The sequence below is a fragment of the Pundamilia nyererei genome, unplaced genomic scaffold (genome assembly GCF_000239375.1).
Source record: "Pundamilia nyererei isolate P.nyererei 1_Seehausen unplaced genomic scaffold, PunNye1.0 scaffold00030, whole genome shotgun sequence".
In the NCBI taxonomy this organism is placed as follows: domain Eukaryota; kingdom Metazoa; phylum Chordata; class Actinopteri; order Cichliformes; family Cichlidae; genus Pundamilia; species Pundamilia nyererei.
This window is the reverse complement of record NW_005187431.1, coordinates 1,541,302-1,560,932: the sequence shown is the minus strand read 5'-3', so window position 1 is coordinate 1,560,932 and position 19,631 is coordinate 1,541,302. Positions and strand designations below refer to the sequence as shown.

The window sequence follows — 19,631 nt, the reverse complement described above, 5'->3', positions numbered from 1 at the left end:
GTGTGTGTGTGTGTGTGTGTGTGTGTGTGTGTGTGTGTGTGTGTGTGTGTGTGTGTGTGTGTGCCTTCTCCTCACCGGTACTAATAATAGCAGGTAATAAATAGAACACAGACAGAACCAAAATGCCATCCCCAACACTGTTACAAAACCCAGAATAATGAGACAGTGGGAGTCGGGGCTTTGAATGGAATAGCATGAGGAACACTGAGCTGCATTACGGAAGAAAAAAATACACCAAGTCGGTAGGAAGCGTGAAAATAGTCAAGATAGGGAGCTATACATGGTATCAAATGTTACACAACAACAGAACACAAAGTGTACTGTACTTTTATACAACATGCAGGCACTCGCAGTGTATGTAACCTTATTTTCTATACCACTAGATAAACTTGTAATGTACATACTGTAAGTGTCTTTACTCTGACCTGATGCTTTTATTCATGCAGTTCTCTTTAAAGAGACAGTTGCTGAAACATTTCCACTGAATGACAATTACCCATTTTGCTGCAAAATAGAGACCTGACCCCTAAAGTCTTTTTTTTTTCTTGGAAACACCTAAGGGCGCAATTAAATTTCACGCATTAAGACGACGAACTGGCAGAGGTCTCAGCTGTTGTCTGACAGTTCTGACAAGTCCTAGAAAACGTCCTTGCCCTACTTCAAATATGTAAAATCAGTTTATGTATGAATAATATACTTGGATAGGTGGGTCAATTCCCAAAAGCACTAATTAAATAAATTAATAATCTTGTTGCATTCTTCACTGCGCACAGTTTGTTCTCATTTTCCACCTTGTGACGAAGGAGATTTGAGCATGTGTCAGAGATCCTGAGTGCTTTGCCACTGGGAAATTTACCCTGAAGCAGGTTTAACCAAACAGACTGATCTCAAACGATTGGCCTGATGAAAGACACAACACCAGCTCTCCAACTTAAGGGGTTGTGTGTGGCAACACTGATACTTAATCAGCAGTTCTGCCTGGAAATTTACAAGTAGCTGATTAGGAAAGGAATTTTATCTTTGTTACAACCCTAATGACAACTCCTACAGAAACTTGATTCATTGTAATTAAGCCTACCTTGACAAACGGTCAAGAACCCCACTAAGAGCATCAGATGATGCTGATGTTGTTATTTGGAAATCAGATAAAATAAATGTGCTTGAACGCATCTGTAGAAAAAAAAAAGTTTGCATTAGACCTTACCTTAAGTGATTCTGCAGATCGCTGTAAATTGACTGGATCCAATTCACAAAATAAGAACGTACCTGGTAGGAACTGTGACACAATAATACCACAAGTGCATTACCTCCTAAAAGCGTTTTATCAGTAAGATGCTGGCATATTCCTTCAATGTCTTTACATTTTGGTGTCTACCAGTTACCTCGTTGCTAAGTCACATTCTTCATCATTCTCCTTCACCGTGTTCACGTTTTGCACACAAACTGTATTGTTTGCAGCAGCAGAACCATCCATTTTTTTTACTAGATAACAAGAAGGCTGCTTGTGATCTCATTTTAAAAGTTATGAAAAAATAGAGCACAACACATGCAGAACACTGAAGTTACTGTATATGCATTTAATAGATTTGCGGAGAGAGTCTGTGTTTCTCCTCAAGGTTCCCTTCCCCAACAACATCCAATCAAATCAATCAATAAGTCATTTAATGAAATAATCTATGTTGAGTTTTGGGTTCGTTTTCCTTTCCCATTCATGCATCCAGTCCAAGACCAAATCTGCATCAATATTGTGTGTTATTGGTTATTAGCTGGTCATCTTTTCCGCACATACCTACCCCCCTCTGGTCAATCGATGCTGGTGTCATTCTAAACATGGAGCACCAAGAGCTGACCGGACTAGGTCATTATTGACTGCCGCAAAGAAAAGAAAGGACCCTAATCGAACCCGTCCAAGTGAGAAGGAATGTTGTGTGTGGGTCACATGCCTAATTATCTGCATCTGATATGTCCTTCTAGCTGGTGTAAACTATGAGCTGATGACATGTTAGGTTGGAGTAAACAACCTTGTTTTTTTTTCTTCCAGCAACAGGTTTTCAGTCTTTACCTGGTTAAGCTTTGAGAAACAGGCAAATTCCTAGTAGAGCAGTGACATAATCTTGTTGGGTGACTGTTACGTAAAAAGACCTGGACAGTGATTCAATTTACACCTAAATCAATTGGAATGTTGACTGTCTGAGTCTGAGCCTACCCTCCACTTAATCAGCTTGGAGATGCAATGGCCAAACTGATTCTGATACTCGGGATATCTATCAGTACTGAGTCACAAAGCACCATCAGTTCTCTCTTTTTCCCCAAAACATTGAAATCGATATAACGCTGATGCCACTGTCAGCAGGCTCTGTATCTACAAAGCTGCAGTTGACTCTATGAGATTCTGTTAGATGGGCTGCACACAATTGACCTGTGTGTGTGACCCATCTCTCCTGCTTAAGTGACACTTTATAGCTCAGTTTATCAGATTGGCTGCTAGTAGCTTATTTTTAATAAGATATTGTGTCCACGGTCATGATCTAAACCACTCTACTTTAGAATATCTTGTTATAGGACTGAGAACAGATTTCTTTATTCATATCTCGTACTGAGTCTCAGCTCATCAGAGGTGTGCTTTAAAAAAATCATTTCATAACCTGTTGCCAGCGCAGCAAAGTGAGAAAACTAGCGAACTTCTAATGCGGTGAGATGTGGTATCGACAGAAGAGGAAGAAGAAGAAAGAGCCATCTACGATACTGTGATTTTGTTCCAGGCACAATGTGCTGCTCCGGCAGCTGAGAACATCTAAATTTAGATGCACCCCTTGTCTCCCCTTCCTCTTCTCTACCTCGTCAGCCCCTCCTAGCCTCCCCATCTGCACTTTCCCTTTGTTGTGCTCTCTTCATCACCGCAAACACGACACGAAAGCCCCCGTGGTGAAAATATCGACAGTTCTCCCTGCGTCAGACAAGTGTCAGCTGTGATGAGTGAAGCAAGCTCTTTGTTTGTGTCACTGTGTATGAGTGTGTGTGTGTCCACAGAGCCCTGGTTACAACAGCCATTTTAAGCTGATTTCAAAGGCAGGTAATGATAGGGGATAACAATGCAGAATTATGGTGAGTGGATGTGTTTGCATTTATCTAATGGTTGCTTTCTTCTTACTTATCCTTCAGGATAAGCTGTCGCTGGAGACAGAAAGAAAAGCTAAACTGCCTGTCTTTGTACATTTGCGGTACAAATAAAAGCCGATTAATAAGTGAATCAAATGACCTTGTTTGACAAACATGCAGTCCTACACATATCAAGATGCGCTATAGCCAGAAAATTTATACTTCGGCTGCTGTACAGTGTTTAAACACTGACCCAAATTTTTTACCTAAATAAATATAATGTCAAATTATAACTTACGGGACATGCCAAATGAGTTCAATAAAGAATCTGTACATAAAAGATGGATGTAGCTGCTGTGTCTGAAGAGTTGATACAGATGTGCTTTCTTTAAATGTTACAATTTACCCCCTAAACTGGAGTCAGTTACAGAATTTGCTTCTCTCAGTTAGATAGCTCCAAAATAAAGTGATCTGCTACTGAAAAGCAGCACAAATAATTACCCGGACAAACCTGACATTTTTCACTTTACCAAACAAAACCAGGCCGACAGAGTTATATAACAAAACAAATTTCAAGTACTTACATCATTTTCCAGCATGTTTTTAAATTCACCAGACACTTGCACTTTGTAATTATCCCCATAACTGCTTTGATCCTCTTGCTCTTACCAGGGCAGCTGGCCTCTGGCTGGCTCTGAGCTCTGGACAGCCACTTTGCTTTTGTAAGCCTCTTTAAAGTGTCCATGTTCAGGCTGAAGGTGATTTAAGTGTCTGATTAGTTCTGTTTTTCTGAACATTTTCATGGTTGTCCCCCTACAGTTTACTTTGTCAAACTTTGTTTTTTCACTCTGCGTGAAGAGCTACCACACTAACTGCATGCTAGAGTATTAATGTGAGCATGCATACAGCTATGTGCCTGCGCCGCTGTGCATGTGTTGCCCATTCATGGAGCAGACCAGTTCATAATCGGACTTTCATTAGGCTGAAGAGCTGGTCTCTGGTTAGGGCACAAAACTGTCATATGCCAGCCGTTGGCCAATTACTCGGTGGAGTTCTAAGAATAAATCACAATTCTATGAAAAATAATATGCTTTAAGGTCCAAACTTAGCATCCCACAGAGTATCACAGTGTCAATTAATAGCCACTAGCTCAACTTGGCAATATACCATCACAAAATGTGCATGGGTTCGTTGTAGCAACGCAGCCAAAAGTCCTGTGACATCATTTATATTCAACACCAACACCACAACAATGGAGGATGTTGAGACGATGGTATACCTGCTGCTCGTTGTATGGCTTTTTGTCAGACTCGGGAACCACTGTGCTGCTTTTTGTGTAGCCATTTCCCATATTGCTGGAATGTATTTTCATGAAGGGACTCATAGGGCTCATGACTCATTAACTGAAGCCACTGACTAGCCAATCAGTGGCATGCAGTCTGTTGATGTCACATTTTCACCTCAGATCGCTTGGAACCCTGGCCGAGTAGGTACTAAAAAAGTACCTGGTACCAGATACTACCACTTTATGGAAAGCCCTAAAAACAGCATCAACCCACGCTGGTACTAGTGGGAAAAGGCTATAAGATATCTAGGGCTAGAGTTAGGCCCCACTTGCATAGCCAAACATGCGCCATACGGCAATAACAAATTGCGAGGGGAAAATGTGCATTCTCCAACCGATTGCTGGAGCAGTCACTGTGAAATCGAATTCTCCACTCACAAAAGCCTTTAGACCGGTCAATAATGCCCACTTGTAAGCACTGTTACCCAGGGACAAGTGTGTATTCTGCAACCAGTTAGCAAGTGATTGCTGGAGGCTGCTGGGAGTCACTAGTGTTAAATTTGGTGCAAAGAGCATAGCACAACTTCTACTTTGAAGGTGAATGTTCTCCGGTTTGTGCTACACCTTTTTTGGTTTCAAAACAGCTTAAAAAATAAATGGCAAGTGTTTGCAGATGAGTCAATGCCGTTTATTGTGAAATCTTTCAATTGCACCGTTTTGTCTGACTGACAAATATACACAACTGAGCAGGTACAATAAATACATATTTGACATTTTTGTTTAAAATAAAGCGCTTATATAATTTAAAGTACCGGTAAAAACACGCTGCTGCACAAAGCAGCAGAGAGCCAGATCTTGTGATATATTTCAACACTTACACAGAATTAGACACAGACGGTGTACAGCTAGGCAAGAAGAAAGAAAGAAACATGCAGACACGAACACTCTGTTCTGTAAAAGTTACAGTTTGATGTGCTGAGACGAGAAACAGAATGTGTAAGAGGACACGAGGAGATGAACAACTTCTTTCATACTGACAGATAGAGGAATGAAAAAGAAAAAAGGAAAAATTTGGCTGCACTCAAATAAGATGCATCCCCTGCTCCCCTTGCCCCTCCTGCCCATGCCTCTCAGCCTTTACAAAGTCTCAGTGTGTGACATGTTTTTCTTATTTTCCACCAGGAAAGAGTAGGTTTGTGTTCGCCACTGAGGCGCAAAGTGAGAAACGCTTTTCTTGCAGCTGCACAGGATCTGTAATTATACGCCGCAGGAGACGCATTAGAACATAATGCCGCTACCAAACAATCACCATGCGTACTTGCTGCTGCCGCTGCAAACCCGCTGCAGAGTTCAACACACGGCGACGCTCACAAATGTGCTGCAGCCTTTCAAAAAGGACTCGCTACAATACTAACACCTTAAAAGATAAAGCTTGTTCAATCAAATACTGTAGCTGTCAAAATAACCCCAGATACACTTTAGAGTGGATTATGCTAATGTTAACTATAATAATAATTATTCTGTTAGAACAGTTTTAGTGTCATTTTAACAATTGCAGCAAGGTATTTAAATCAATTTAAAGGAACAAGTGTTAAAGAAAATTCAGGAGGATAAAAATGATCCTCCTTCCTCTTCGAAATAACAAAACCCCAATTTTAAAAAGAATCTAAAATCTTCAAACTTTTAAAATCACAATAAAACAGATGGGGAAAGACCAAGGTTAGAACTAAGGAAAGGATACAGAAAGAAAAAACAGAAGCTATGAGGATGACGGCTGGGGAAATGAGGAAAAACAGATGAATTTGCCTTGGTGAAAGTGTCAGAAAGGTGGAATCAGAAAGTGAACATACATAGAGAGAACGACTGACAGATTAAGTAGTTTAGACTGTAAACTGACCTTGCTGGTTGAGCTGCTGTGTGCTCTTGCTCCACTGTGACAACCCCACGATGGCCACCATCTTGGCACCCAAACTGGAGCGCCGCTTCTTAGTCCCAGTCAGTGATGCAGAGTCTGGGCCCCCGCTGCCAGGACTTTTCTCCAGGCTGTACATGGCCCCTGAGATACTGGAGGAGCGCACCACGTTCCGGGCAGCCGTGCTCAGCCCGCTCAAGCCACTCATCCCTCCCGGGCGGGGCACCTCCACGGAGCTGCTGAGCATCATGGTCCTGTTGGACTGGAGGGCCGATGGGCTGGGGGGGGAGAAGGGGCCGGAAAGTTTGGCTTGACAAAAGAGACAAGAGAGGACAGAGAGTCAGGTGATCGTGAAAGTACAAATAGGGGAGAAGAGCTCAAATAAAAGGACGTCTTGACGTGCAGTGTGTCTCATAAAACACAGTGGAAAAGCTTGTCTTACAGCCGCAGCAGCAGCTCCCCGGGGCTGAAGGACACCAAGTTTCGATTTCAACCACAGTTTGGTTTTACACACTTACTGCAGAGGCAGCAAAAATGAGTTCTTACACCATAAAAGACACAGTGAAAAAGTGAAAAGCTCTAAAAAGTCTTTTTCATCTTCAACAGTTTTGAAAACTGAGAAAACAAAGAACACAAAGGTCAGCGGGCGAGGACAGTGCAGATGGCAGCACACTGTCCAAGTGAGGTAAACTATATCTGTGGCATCACACACACTCACGCACACAAATGTCAGGACTGGCCTGCTGTTGAGGGGTGACCCTGTCAGCTGGTATTTGTCTCCTGTATTTTTTTTTATCTTATTTTTTTTTTGTCTGACCTTAAACAGCGACAGATGATAAACTCCAGAGCCAAGTCATCACTGGCTGGCTGAATCATGGCAGTGCGCGCGTGTACTCGCTCGCCAAACTCTGATCACCTTTGTATTCTCAAACTGATGTGTACGCCACCTTTTGTACTGGCAGAGGTACAATTCTACTAATAAAACTTTTTTTTCACTAGCTATTAAATGGGATTCAGCCATTGCTTACACCTGCAGTTGTGTTAAGCCAAAAAAAAACAAAAACCATCTGTGACTTGGGACCTTCTTTACCTCTGCTCCTTTTCTCTCCCATCACAAGAGCGATCATACGGAGGCTAAACCGACAGCCTGGAGGCACATTAAATATGTAGTTGCGCTGTGGCCGACATTGTGCTTTTATACTCGTCCTAAATATTTCTTGTTCATCACTGCGCATTTTCTATAACGCTTATCTCATTGCCTCATAAAATTTGTATCACATATCACACTCAGGTAGCTTAGATGCCTAAACTTAAAGTAATGCAGATGAGAACTAGGTTAAGACAGTCAGAATTACATCACTTCGACACATCTATCGAACCTTAGAAGATAGCTCTCTTTCAAATGACAATGGCACAAATAAATGTAAAACAAAAAGAAAAGAGCGGTTTGGCCACCCTTTCTTTTGCAAATTTAAGACCTCACAGTAGGATAATATACTGCATTAATTTAGAGCCTTAGAGCTTTCAGCCAAGTGCCCCCTTGTCTTTGGGTCTCTTTCTCCCGGACCTAACTCACAATACTGATTCTCTCCCGATCTTTAAAGCCAGTCATAAAACACATATTTTATTTAAAAATGGCCTATTCTGTTTGAATTTGAGGTTATGATGTATTAGCTTTTTATTCTATGGCGTTTCTTAACTACTTTATGTATACTGTGACTTTGGTAAGTAATTCCTTGTCAGGTGTTCTTATTTAAAGGTGAAAGTCATCTGTACATGAAATGTATTATTAGTAGTAGTAGTATTATCCTATCACAGCATTTCACTCTCAGACTGTAGGCTTACTTGTTTTTCCTAGAGTTTTGAAAAGTAAGAGCCTTCAGCTGTCAGGAGACAGACAGCATCTCTACTTTCAAGATCAGGCTTCGAAGTTTTTCATATTTGATAAAGCAAATACTTAGAGTTGGATCAGCTGCCACAGGCTTAGGCGTGCCAGAAGATTTCCCATTGCAATGAGCACCTCTTCTCCACTTCCCTCTTTTCAGTCCCCGCGTGTTTAAATGCCATGATTGCATGCCATTGAGTTTTGTCTTCTCTCTCCAATGGCTTCTGTTTGGTCCTTTCTTTCACATAGCTGCCCCTCACTGAGCCTGGTTGTGCCGAGGTCTCTTCTTCTTCCTTCCCACTGTCACCTAGTCCTCCTCATAGGGCATCTATTATTCTAACATCTTTACAGTCTAAAGCACTTGGAGGCGATTGATGTTGTGAATTGGTGCTATATAAACAAAACTGAATTAAATAGAATTTGCCTCCCTGTGACTTTATTTACTTCCCAATGGTGAAACGCAGTGAGGTCCAGCACACATCAGAGGAATAAATACAAATGTGGTTTTAGGGCTTTTTTGTTTGTTTGTTTTTTTACAGAGTGATCCAAAAACTGCAAGCACGCTTATAACATTGCAGAGGTGCATGAGAAGATCATCTTAAGAGAAAGATCAGTCCAAGTGTATGTATAAGGTAAGGTTTTGGATTTTTAATAGAGTAATGTCTGGGATTTTTGGTCTTCTCGCATATGATGCTAAATGAAACAATTAACTCAGGACAACAATCCTTCATCTCAATTCACCCAGACCTATTGGAGCAGCAGAATACAGTTAATCATTCCTTACAATTGTACTACAACCACTGTGATGTCACAGTGATGCATAGTAATGTGTTTGACGCACTGCAGCTGAAATTGCCCTCTTTTAAGCAGTTTTAATCGCCCTGTCCTACCATGTTTACCATGCATGTTTAGCATGCTACAATGTGCTAGCCTAATCTGATGGTATAGGAGAGCTATGAAGTTCCTCAATGTCAGTAGAATTCATCATTTTAGGATTTTAAATGTCAGTGGAAAACTTCATGGCAATCCTTCTATTCATTATTGCCAAAAAAGCAGTGGAAATTTCTGTCTCTCCAGCCGTCCCACATGTGTGGCTAAAAGACTCAGTCGGTGATCGCTGGAAATGGCACAAAATGAGTTTACTATTAAAACATCCCCACTGCTGGAAATCATAAATAATATATACATACATGCAGTAAAATATGCCCTTTATGCATCTTTGGAAGAGAATATATGTAAAGGCAGTGTGTTTCATTTGTCTGCGTGAATCATTCTCCCAACCACTTTCTGCCACGTCACCATAAGCCCAAAGTAGCTGGCTGATTTTTAGAAGAAAACAAAGCAAAAAAATGACCAGAATAGGCAAAGTGGATTATTTTGAGGAACAATGAACTGATGTAGCAAAGGGCAGATTTTGGTATTTTGTAATGAAAGTCATAATAATAAGCTGAAGAGGGGGAGGAGGAGGTTGAGGCAGCGGGTCTGCATGCTTTGACATTTGTTACTGAGAGGAAACAGAGGCAGCAGGAGGGGGAGGAGCAGGGGCTTGAAAACAGAAATCCAGGTGAACATGTACTCCCTGTATATTCTTCTCATGTCTTTCTCCTTTTCCCCTCTCTTCTCTTCTCTTCTCTCCTTTTTCTCTATTCCAGCTCTCTCTTTTCTGGCTCTCTTGGAACATGCAGTGATAGAGCGGGAGAAAATGAGGATAGGATAGAGATAGAGAGAAGGCTGCGAGAGATAAATAGAATAACTGTGGGTTTTAGAGAGGACACACAAGAAAAGTGAAGGAAATGAAAGGATGGGGACTGAAACGTGGGAGGATGAGAGATGCTTCATAATGAATGGACAGTGTAAAAAAGGGGGGGAAACTGCACAAAGCTGCAGTCTGATCTGTGTGAAATAATGGAGAGAAGGAAAGAGGAGAGGGAGAAGAATATGACACTGACAGTGACAGTAACTGAGACATCTATCCCAGCCTCCTTATTCTTTCTAATGAGATCTTCCACAGTATCAGTGAGTGTGGATCACAGGCTTAAATGTGACACAAGCTAAACTGAATGTGTGCTTCATATATGTTAATTTACTACATTAATGTATTGCATTAGAAGCTAACAAAAGTAAGTATGTTTGTTTCTTTTTCACAAAGAAAGCGTTAGAAACAGGCTGTACATACAATCAGTTACAATTCATTATTACTTATTTTCATTCGTTATTAATAATCTCGGACTCTCTTCCACCGCGTGTCTTTTGTCCTGTCTTCCTCCCCTCACCCACAACCAGTCATAACAGGTGACTGTGCCTCCCTGAGTCTGGTTCTGCTGGAGGCTTCTTCCTGTTAAAAGGGAGTTTTTCCTTCCCACTGTTACCAAAATGCTTACTCATAGGGGGTCATCTGGTTGTTGGGGGTTTTGCTTTTTTCTCTGTATTTTTGCAGGGTCTTTAAAATTTAAAGCATCTTGAGGCAACTGTAGTTGTTATTTGGTGCTAACTAAAAATTTGAAAACACACTTGATATAGAAACCAGCTCTGCAAAGTGGAGCCAATTCAGAAGGGACTTTAATCTGTGTTCATTGTAGTACCCAGCAAGGGGAAAACTAATCTGCTTGTCGAAACGACCTCAGTTGAATTGGCAATCATGCTCTTAAGGAGAGTAAAATAGAAGATGAAAAAGAATATTATTTTGGGTTTGCTTACATCGTGATTAACAAGCCATGTGAGATTCACATTCATGTCATTCAGATTCACCCATCTGGTTTAAAATAAAACAACAACAAAAACCCACAAGACAAAATACTGTCTCTGTTTTAAGGCTTCAGAAATGGACTTCCAGTGGGTGGCGTCACTGTGGCTAAATCCATCTTTTATATACAGCTATGGTTCAGAATCAATGTCTTAAGCACTTCTCCACTTCCTTACACTGTACCTTAAATATAGAGCCGTGAGACGTTATCTTAGCCCAGCGTTGCAAAAAGACTGCAGAAACAGCATACCTGTCTCAGTCCATATATAGTAAATCTGCCTACCAGCAGTTCTAGTTGTCTCCAGTGGTTTCCTGGCAACCAAGTCAAATGGTTTGGGATACCACGTAACTGCTACCCCCACAGTTTGTTTCAACTGTCAAATCTTTGTCGCATACCACACATCCCTCATTCTTTGCTCGTTTCCTACCTATCAAAAAAAACCCTAACCTCCTAAACAGCCACACATTTTCGGTTTTTACATTTTGTTTTGTTAAACAAAGCAGACATAATGATGAGCTTTAAAGTCACTAAGGCTACGTTCACACTGCAGGTCTTAATGCTCAATTCCAATTTTCTGTCTGCTTGTTCACACTACAAATAAAATGTGACAGCAAACGCGCTCTAGTGTGAACCCTCAAAGCCGCCCGCTTGCGCAAAAGAAGACGTCACACACAACGCGCTCTGTTTAGACCCAGACCAAACAGTATTGTTTGACTGATGGCCGTTAATATAAAGACTTGTTTCCCAATTTTGCTTTAAGTTATAACGTTATTTTGTTATTTACATATGGCCTAATAATTATCCTTATTGCTGTTTTAGAGGAGCGGTGCTTCAAAGGATAGTTGCAGATTTCTGTCAGAATCTGCAGATTATACAGTACAAATAAAATGTTCACGTTTCTCCAACGTTGTCTTCCAAACAGTTTCACTGACATCTACACTGAATGGCCAGGAAGCATTCGCGCTGACGTAAAAGACGGATTTAATGCGACATGACCATTCAAACAGCAGTCGCTTCTAAAACATCAGATATGTATCGGATTCAGCACCGCATACGAAAGTGACCCAGTTCGGTGCACACCATTGTTTTTCTTGTGACATTACCAATAAGTTTGATGTGTCACATGGCCCTCTTCCTATTGAAAAAACAAAAGTTGTATCCAAGATGGCCGACTTCTAAATGGCCACCATGGTCACCACCCATCTTGAGGGAGTTTGCCCCCTCACATATACTAATGTGCCACAAACAGGACTGATTGGAATGATTTTTTTCCCTTACAGTGTGCCATGATGTATCAAGCCAAACAAAATACATTTAAAGTGGGTCAGATCATTTCAGTAATGAGTAATTCTTTTGTTCGTTTGTATACTGCAGTGACATGGTTACGCCACCTAACATTCTTTCAGTCTGTCTACTTCTAAAATCTAAGATATAATGTCACCGCTCAATATGGCACTATGCACCTGTCCCCATACAGCGTTTTCCTCAACCTACAGGCAGACTCAGAGCCCATCCATCCTCATCTCTATGTCAGACAGCTCCCTCGCCATATGTCTCTGTGCTCTCTAACTTCTCATCTCAAAGCTCATTTATTTCCCCTCCTGTCAGCAAACCACCCTCTCCGCCCATTCTGGTGGCTCTGAGCTCACCCTCCACACCTCAACATAACCCGTCTCCAGCCCGCAGAACCCCTAGCTTTCACTTATTAAAGTGCATCAGGTGGAGTCAAGTAAAAGTTTATATCTATAGTACATTTTAACAACCTCAATTGATCAAAGTGTTGTACATGTTATACAAAACATACACTAGACATAACAGTTACTAAATTAACAATAAATATACCGTACAACTCATCCGGTAAAATAAAGTGAATAGGACTGCTTAGTCAAAGCCAGGGTACCCTTCTCAACTGGAACTGAAAGCAAACGGGAATAAGTAGGTTTTCAACTTTATTTAAAAAACAAAAAACAAAAACCTCTTTCACTCCCCTAAGGTTAAATATGACTTAAAGTTAGCATGTCAAAACCAATTCACTGTTTCGTTCTTTACCTTTTTTTAGGCTTTTGTGCAAAGTATTTTTCTGCCCTGTGCCTTCACATGTTTTTAACACAGATTAGAGAAGCATCCATTAAAATATGAATTTGATGGTCCTCTCATTTAGCTTTCAGTAACAACACAAAGCATGTTTACCGATGTTCACGTGTTTCACAGTTAACAGCTTATTTTGGTAGTTAACTGGTCAGAAAGGCCCATAAAAAAACAAGGAGAGCATTTATATATTCAATTGAGTTCAATTCAATTCAGTTTTACTTATATAGATCACAACAACAGTCGCCTCAGGGCGCTTTATATTGTAATTAAGAGACCCTATAGTAATACAAAGGAAATCCCAACAATCAAATGACCCCCAATGAGCAAGTAGTTGGTGACAGTGTGAAGGAAAAAACTCCTTTTTAACAGGAAGAAACCTTGGGCCGAACCAGGCACCTGGAGGTGTAACCAGCTGGGGCAGAGAGGAGGAAAATAGGATCAAAGACACAACAGGACGAATGACAGATACACTTCATGTTTTGAGTCTTCCAGGTTTAAACTAATATCAGCTTCCAGAAAACCATGTAAAGAACCAAAAACAAAACTGGACTGTTTATAGGCAGCATAATTCAGCTGCTGAAAGAAAGCCCAGAGAAACAAAGGAGCGGGGGAAAAAACTTCTCTTTTCTCTTCCTCTCGTAAAATGCCACAACCTTGTAATTAGATATGGCTGAGCAATCCATTAATGGTCTCTTAAAAGTTGCTCTCTACTATGCAGACTACACTGGCCGTGCACTTAATTAATTGGCAATTTAGCAGCAGTGTAGATATTAAAGATTTACTGTACAGTAGGTGTGAGTGTGTCATCAGGTGACTCACCCCTCAATGTAAACTGACCCCGATAAACAATCTTACCTATTTTAACTTGTCTTTTCTCATCTGCTAATGCTGTTACTATTTACTCCCTCTGCTGATAGTTATTACTGTTTTTAGTTAGCTTATATTATTTTCTAAGAGACATATCTATTTTCATGCATCTTTGCCAAAAGCTTTTGGCTGAATTTTCCCACATGGGACAGTGAAGGGTAAAGTGAGCTAGATCACAACTAAATTAATATGGGGGAGTATATTAATTAAGACAGTGTTGTTCATTTGATATCAGTCAGATGACATCAGGCATTTAGAGGCACACAATATACAACTTACACTATGACAACCAGATCGTAACTATAAAGAGCATGTATATTACTGAAGTTGATAACAGCTGTCCTGGCTAACAGCACTTTTTGGTTCATTTTAGAGATGACATGATACCACTTTTTTATGTCCGATACCGATACCGATATCATAAATTTGGATATCTGCCGATACCGATATGAATCCGATAGTGTTTTTTTAATCAATAAAACTGTTTTTTAATATCTTGCTCCATTTTGTATAAGTTCATACTCAAATTAAAAAAAAATAACAACTCTAAAGCTATTCTGTTATACCTGTATGCAAAAAAATACACTGCACCCAAAATATTTCATAATTCAGCAATACTGATCAGTCTAATAAACTTAAACCTACACCATCCTCCCTATTCTGGTATTTTAAAGAGTAATTAGCGTAAATATTAAGCAACCTAACTAACAGGGTTCCAACTCCCAGCAAAAAAAAAAATAGGGAACCACCCCTCACACTCCACCTCATGATGCTTAATCGACGTAATCAACCTTAATTTGATGTAAGTGTGAAAAAAAATGCACCAAAATCAATTATTTTTCAAGAAATATTAAATAGATTCAACATCTTTCTTCTACAGAATTGCAGACTGCACAGTTTGTGCCTTCCCAAAGGAAAAAGTAGTATAGCTTCCTAGGGTATATTAGACTTAATAGTTACTATATACAGTAATGGACTTCTATTCATTTTACATCAAATTAAAACTTTGGGTGTAAGATTCAGATAATTATTTAATACAAGCGAGAATAAGAAAGAAAAGTATGTATCTTTGCCCCCTTTTCCCTGTTAATGCCCTACCTGCCCCCTTGGCTAAACTTTGCTAGATCCGCCCCTGCACAGTTACCAGCCGTCAGCTACATAGAAAAGGATCCTGGTGTAGAAAGTAATATTAAATAGATTCTAACAACAGCTTATCAAGGTTAAACGTGCTGCTGTTGTTTATCCGCTGGTTTCCTCTTTCTGGTGCAAAGTGGGTGATAAACAAACAAGAGAGACGGAGTCGCGACAGAAAAGCCGATCAGCTGATCATTGATCAGTTTCACGATTGAAGTAGCAGCACGAGAGGGAGGGAGACAGAAGAAGCAGTCGATCCATATATCGGTTGTTAAGCTTAACGTGGGAATGCTTTACAAACATTCAGAGATGAACTTACACACTTGCTTTACTTCTCTCTGGGATAACTTTGTCGGAGATGAAATGCCGGGTTAGTAGCAAGGCTCCAAATGCTCAACCAGACCACCGACAGGTCTCGCACGCCACAGCCGCTCTATCACGTGATGCATACTGCTCCGACGTGCTATGGTTATGAGCAGAGTTACGCCATGTCACAAGTTTTGTGAGGTGCTTTCGTTATATTTAATGGATCGGATTACATTTTTTATTTCTCTGCGATATCCGATCCAGTAATTTAGGCCAGTATCGGACCGATACCGATATGTAATATCTGATCGGTCCATCTCTAGTTCATTTCATTATAAATTAAGGAACTGTGCAGATAAAATTCCATCCAGCACAGAAATTGATATCTGAATTCTGACTAAAGGAACAACATGCCAACTGATTAAAAAAACAAAACAAAAAAAAAACCCAGAATCTGAGTTTGTCATTGTTCCCTGTGTCTCCTCGGGATGTTGTTGTTGTAATCTCTCTCTCTTGCTCTCCTCTGCCAGGGTGGAACTCATTGCGGGTTCCAGCAAATAATCACGCACCTGCTTCTTGTTCTCCGGACACTCCAGCTACTACTTAAGGTGATGGCTCAGTGTTTCTCATCGCTGGATCGTTACGACACTTGTCGGTGTAACCCCATCTCTTTCTTGTGTATTCTCATTCCCGGTGTTTTTCCTGGCTTCCAGTCATGTTTTCTAGTCTATAGATCTTGCTGGACCCGTCCCCGTTTCCACCCCTGGAGTTGTGACTGTGAGTGTGAGTGTCTTTGTACAAGAACCATACAAGGACCATGTTAGGCAAATTCTCCAGCAGCTACTTGAGAATAAACTGTTCATTAAGGGGGAGAAGTGCAAATTCCATGTTGAGACTGTTCCTTTCCTGGGGTATATCATTGAGGAGGGGAACCTGAAACTGGACTCCGTCAAGGTTCAAGCTGTTGCTGAATTGGCCCGAGCCCACAGATAGCAGGCAGCTCCAACGTTTTCTCGGTTTCTTTAACTTTTATCGTAGATTCTTTTCGTGACTTTAATAAAATTGCTTTTCCTCTAACCCACGTAACCTCTCCTAAGATTTCTTTCCAGTGGGATTAGGATGCCCAAGCTGCCTTCACACTTCTCAAGGAGCACTTCGCCTCAGCTCCCAACTGGATCTGGGTCTCCAATTCAAGGTGGAAGTAGACACTTCCAACTCGGGGTGGATGCCATGCTCTCCTAACAAAAGGATGGAGTAAGCTCCCTCCATGTGCCTTTTTCTCTCACCATTTGTCCCCTGTAGAACACAACTACGACATGGGAGATCAGCGTTGCTGGTAATAAAATTTGCCCCGGAGGACTCGAGACCCAGCTCAAGGGCACGGTCCAACCTTCATCTCATGGACGGATCACAAAAAGCTAGTGTACCTACAGTCCGCCCCCGGGCAAGCCAGATGGACCCTGTTTTTCACCAGTTTCCATTTTTCTATTACCTATAGGCCAGGTTCTCATTATGTGAAACCGGACACTCTATCCCAGCTCGTCTGATTGGGTCCTTCTCTGAGGACCCAACTGACACTGCACCCATCCTGCAACCTACCTACACCATTGGGACCATTGCGTGGGAAATTGAGTCATCGTTCCAAGAAGCACAGGGACCAGGCCACTGGCATGCCTCTGTCTTCTCTATAAAATGGACTATGGATTCCAGGCACCGGGGGAAAGGATTTCAGTATCTGGCGGACTGGGAGGGCTATGGCCCTGAAGAACACTCCTGGATTTTGCGGTCAGTGGTTCTGGACAAAACCAAGCTTTGAGAGTTCCACCCCTGCATCCTGGCAAGAATGATGGGTCGCCAGCAGGCTCCCATTTAAGTTCGGGGGGTACTGTCATGGTTCCCTGTGTCTCCCCAGGCATGTCTTTGCTGAGTGGTGTGTGTGGCCGAAGAAGAGTGTGCCCCCCCCACCCCACCACCACCACCACCTTTCCACTCACACTTTGTATATGGCACCTGGTGATTGTGTAAATAAACTGTTATTTTTTGCAACATCAACAGAGTTCTGCGCCTGAGTCCGGTCATTCATTGTGACAGAGTTTTAAACACATGCAAATCTAAAATAGGTACAAACCTATTCTTCTCCTTTCCACCATCACATTTGTATTCTTAGACTCTAATAAGAGTGGCTTAGCATGAATCACCATTCAAAATAATCCTCATTTACCATAGATTGGGTGTTGGTGCAGCAATGCCATTCTTGCAATATCTCAAATAATCCCTTTTAGATCCTCTCCCTTTAAGCCAGATTTCTTCTGACTGGCTGCCCTGGCAAACAGAAGGTCTGAACAGCAGGTTGATCATCCATCTGCACTTGCAGCTAGAGTTGTGTGCCTGAGATGAGCATTTTAAGGATGTTCCTCACCCTCCTTAACATCATGCAGAGCCAAGAGTAACAGGAAAAACTGTCTGAATTTGAGTCTTCACAGTAGTTGGAAGAATTAGCTTTTTACTCACAGGGATTAGTTACACATCCATCATTTTCTCTAAACTGAACACCCACATAAAGAACAGTATGTAGGCCTATATATATGGTAGAAAATAATAAAAATTGAATAAGATTGTCGCTTTCAACGACTTAGTATATTAGTTTCTTCACCAGCTGAAACAGCATATCCTGATCATACACTTTGTTTTGTACATCCTGGTAAGTAATGAAGAATGAAAAGAAATATGAAAGAAATTTAGTACACAAGGGCAAGGCAGCACCATTAAAGCACTTCGTCTTGGGGCCACTATGGAAACTTCCCAGGTTATGATATTGTACGTGTGAACCCCAGCGCCTGCTGCCATTGTATTATACCAGACCTTATGCCGTGTGTGTGTGTGGGTTAGGGGAGTACTGTATCTCTGTGATCATAAGGGGTCTGTGAAGGCGAGGAAACAGAAGGCCGGTTATACAGCTACACACAGAGGAGAGCGTAAGACTGCCAAGCTGTGGGAAGACTGGGAGCCAAATGGATCACACACGTAATCGCACACAGAGAAACGCAGCATAGTGCAAACACACATATGCTGTGCTGAACGTATGTGCCAGAGTGGGGCAAAAGACAGAACCAAAGTATTGAATGACATAGGGTGTTGACACTGATGTCTTGGCTGCTGGTCTTGAGCTAATATCCAAATCTTCTGTGAACCACTTGGCTCACACACTCAGATCCGATTTCTTCAGTCTCACTTCGACTTGAAAAAGTACAAAGTATCAGAAGGCACGCTGACCAATAAGTGAGAGCACCACTCAATATTCACAAATTTCCATTTCACACTTTGCAGAGCAATATTATGCCTGATGCACACAGACACAAATCTGAATCAAATGCTAACAGCCATGAAATGAACAGAAAAGAGAAAGCTTTTCGCTTTCCCTCTCCCGTTGGCCCAATCAAATTTTTATCCAATAAAATCTTTAATGAGGTGAGTCACCAAGTCACTCCCTCTACATCACCTTGTGACAGCAGACATAAATTCGATTCGTCACACCACGTTTTCGCACAAACTGCTGAAATCGTGTTGAATCGGCTGCGGCAGGGAAGCAAAGCTTTGCATTTTCCCCAATCACTGCTACAATTACAGCTCAAATTAGCCTGTCGGAGGTTGTTAACAATGAAATGTGGCATTAAAAAGTGCACATCTATAAGCAAACAGATGGATGACACTGTGTCTTACTACCATCAGGCAAATGTCAGCCAATGACCAACATCTCTTTAAATTTTGTTTTTAATTGCAAAAAGAAATATTTGTGATTAAAAACAAATTGATGATAATACAGAAAAAGCACAAAAAAAGCTAATGTTAGGTATTAAACAAAATGGAAATTTAGCTTTTTCTCTACCTCAAATAAACAAATTGCTTAATATAGATGGCCAATCTATATACAATGGCCAGCAGGGGGCGACTCCACTGGTTAACAAGAGAGGTTCAATTGCATGGAAGGTTGTGAGAAAATTATGCTACTTTATGAATTCAGGACTTCAGCAAACATTTTCCTGATGAGCTCTTAGATTTAAATCTTCTTTAATAAAGTCTAATGTTTGCTTTGTAGCAAAGTGACCCATTCAGAGCAAAATACAGGCTCTAAATGGTATACGATAAACTTTAAGGTATAGCCCACTTCCAATTGATAAGTTGCTTCCTCGTGGACATCCAGTTCAGCAGTTAGTTTTGCTCGTAGATACGAAGGATGTACGGGCAAAACTAACTACGAAGGACTTGCCAATCAGTTTTTCTGTGAAGCGCATTTTGTTTTTTTGGGGG

At 41.1% G+C, this 19,631-nt stretch overlaps 1 protein-coding gene across 2 annotated transcripts in view; it reads right to left on the bottom strand.

Annotated features, from left to right (window-relative positions):
- rims3 (regulating synaptic membrane exocytosis 3) overlaps positions 1 to 19,631 on the bottom strand; it is a 48,085-nt gene that overhangs the window by 20,450 nt on the left and 8,004 nt on the right. Inside the window, exons 1-2 of one of the 2 annotated variants that reach the window (XM_005728827.1) lie at positions 11,108 to 11,168; positions 6,282 to 6,605 (exon numbers count right to left, since the gene is read on the bottom strand). In XM_005728827.1, the coding sequence (XP_005728884.1) occupies positions 6,282 to 6,546 (265 nt within the window). In that variant the 5' untranslated portion in view covers positions 6,547 to 6,605; positions 11,108 to 11,168. Of the gene's footprint in view, positions 1 to 6,281; positions 6,606 to 11,107; positions 11,169 to 19,631 lie in introns of those variants that run through there. The other variant, XM_005728826.1, reaches the window with a different exon arrangement.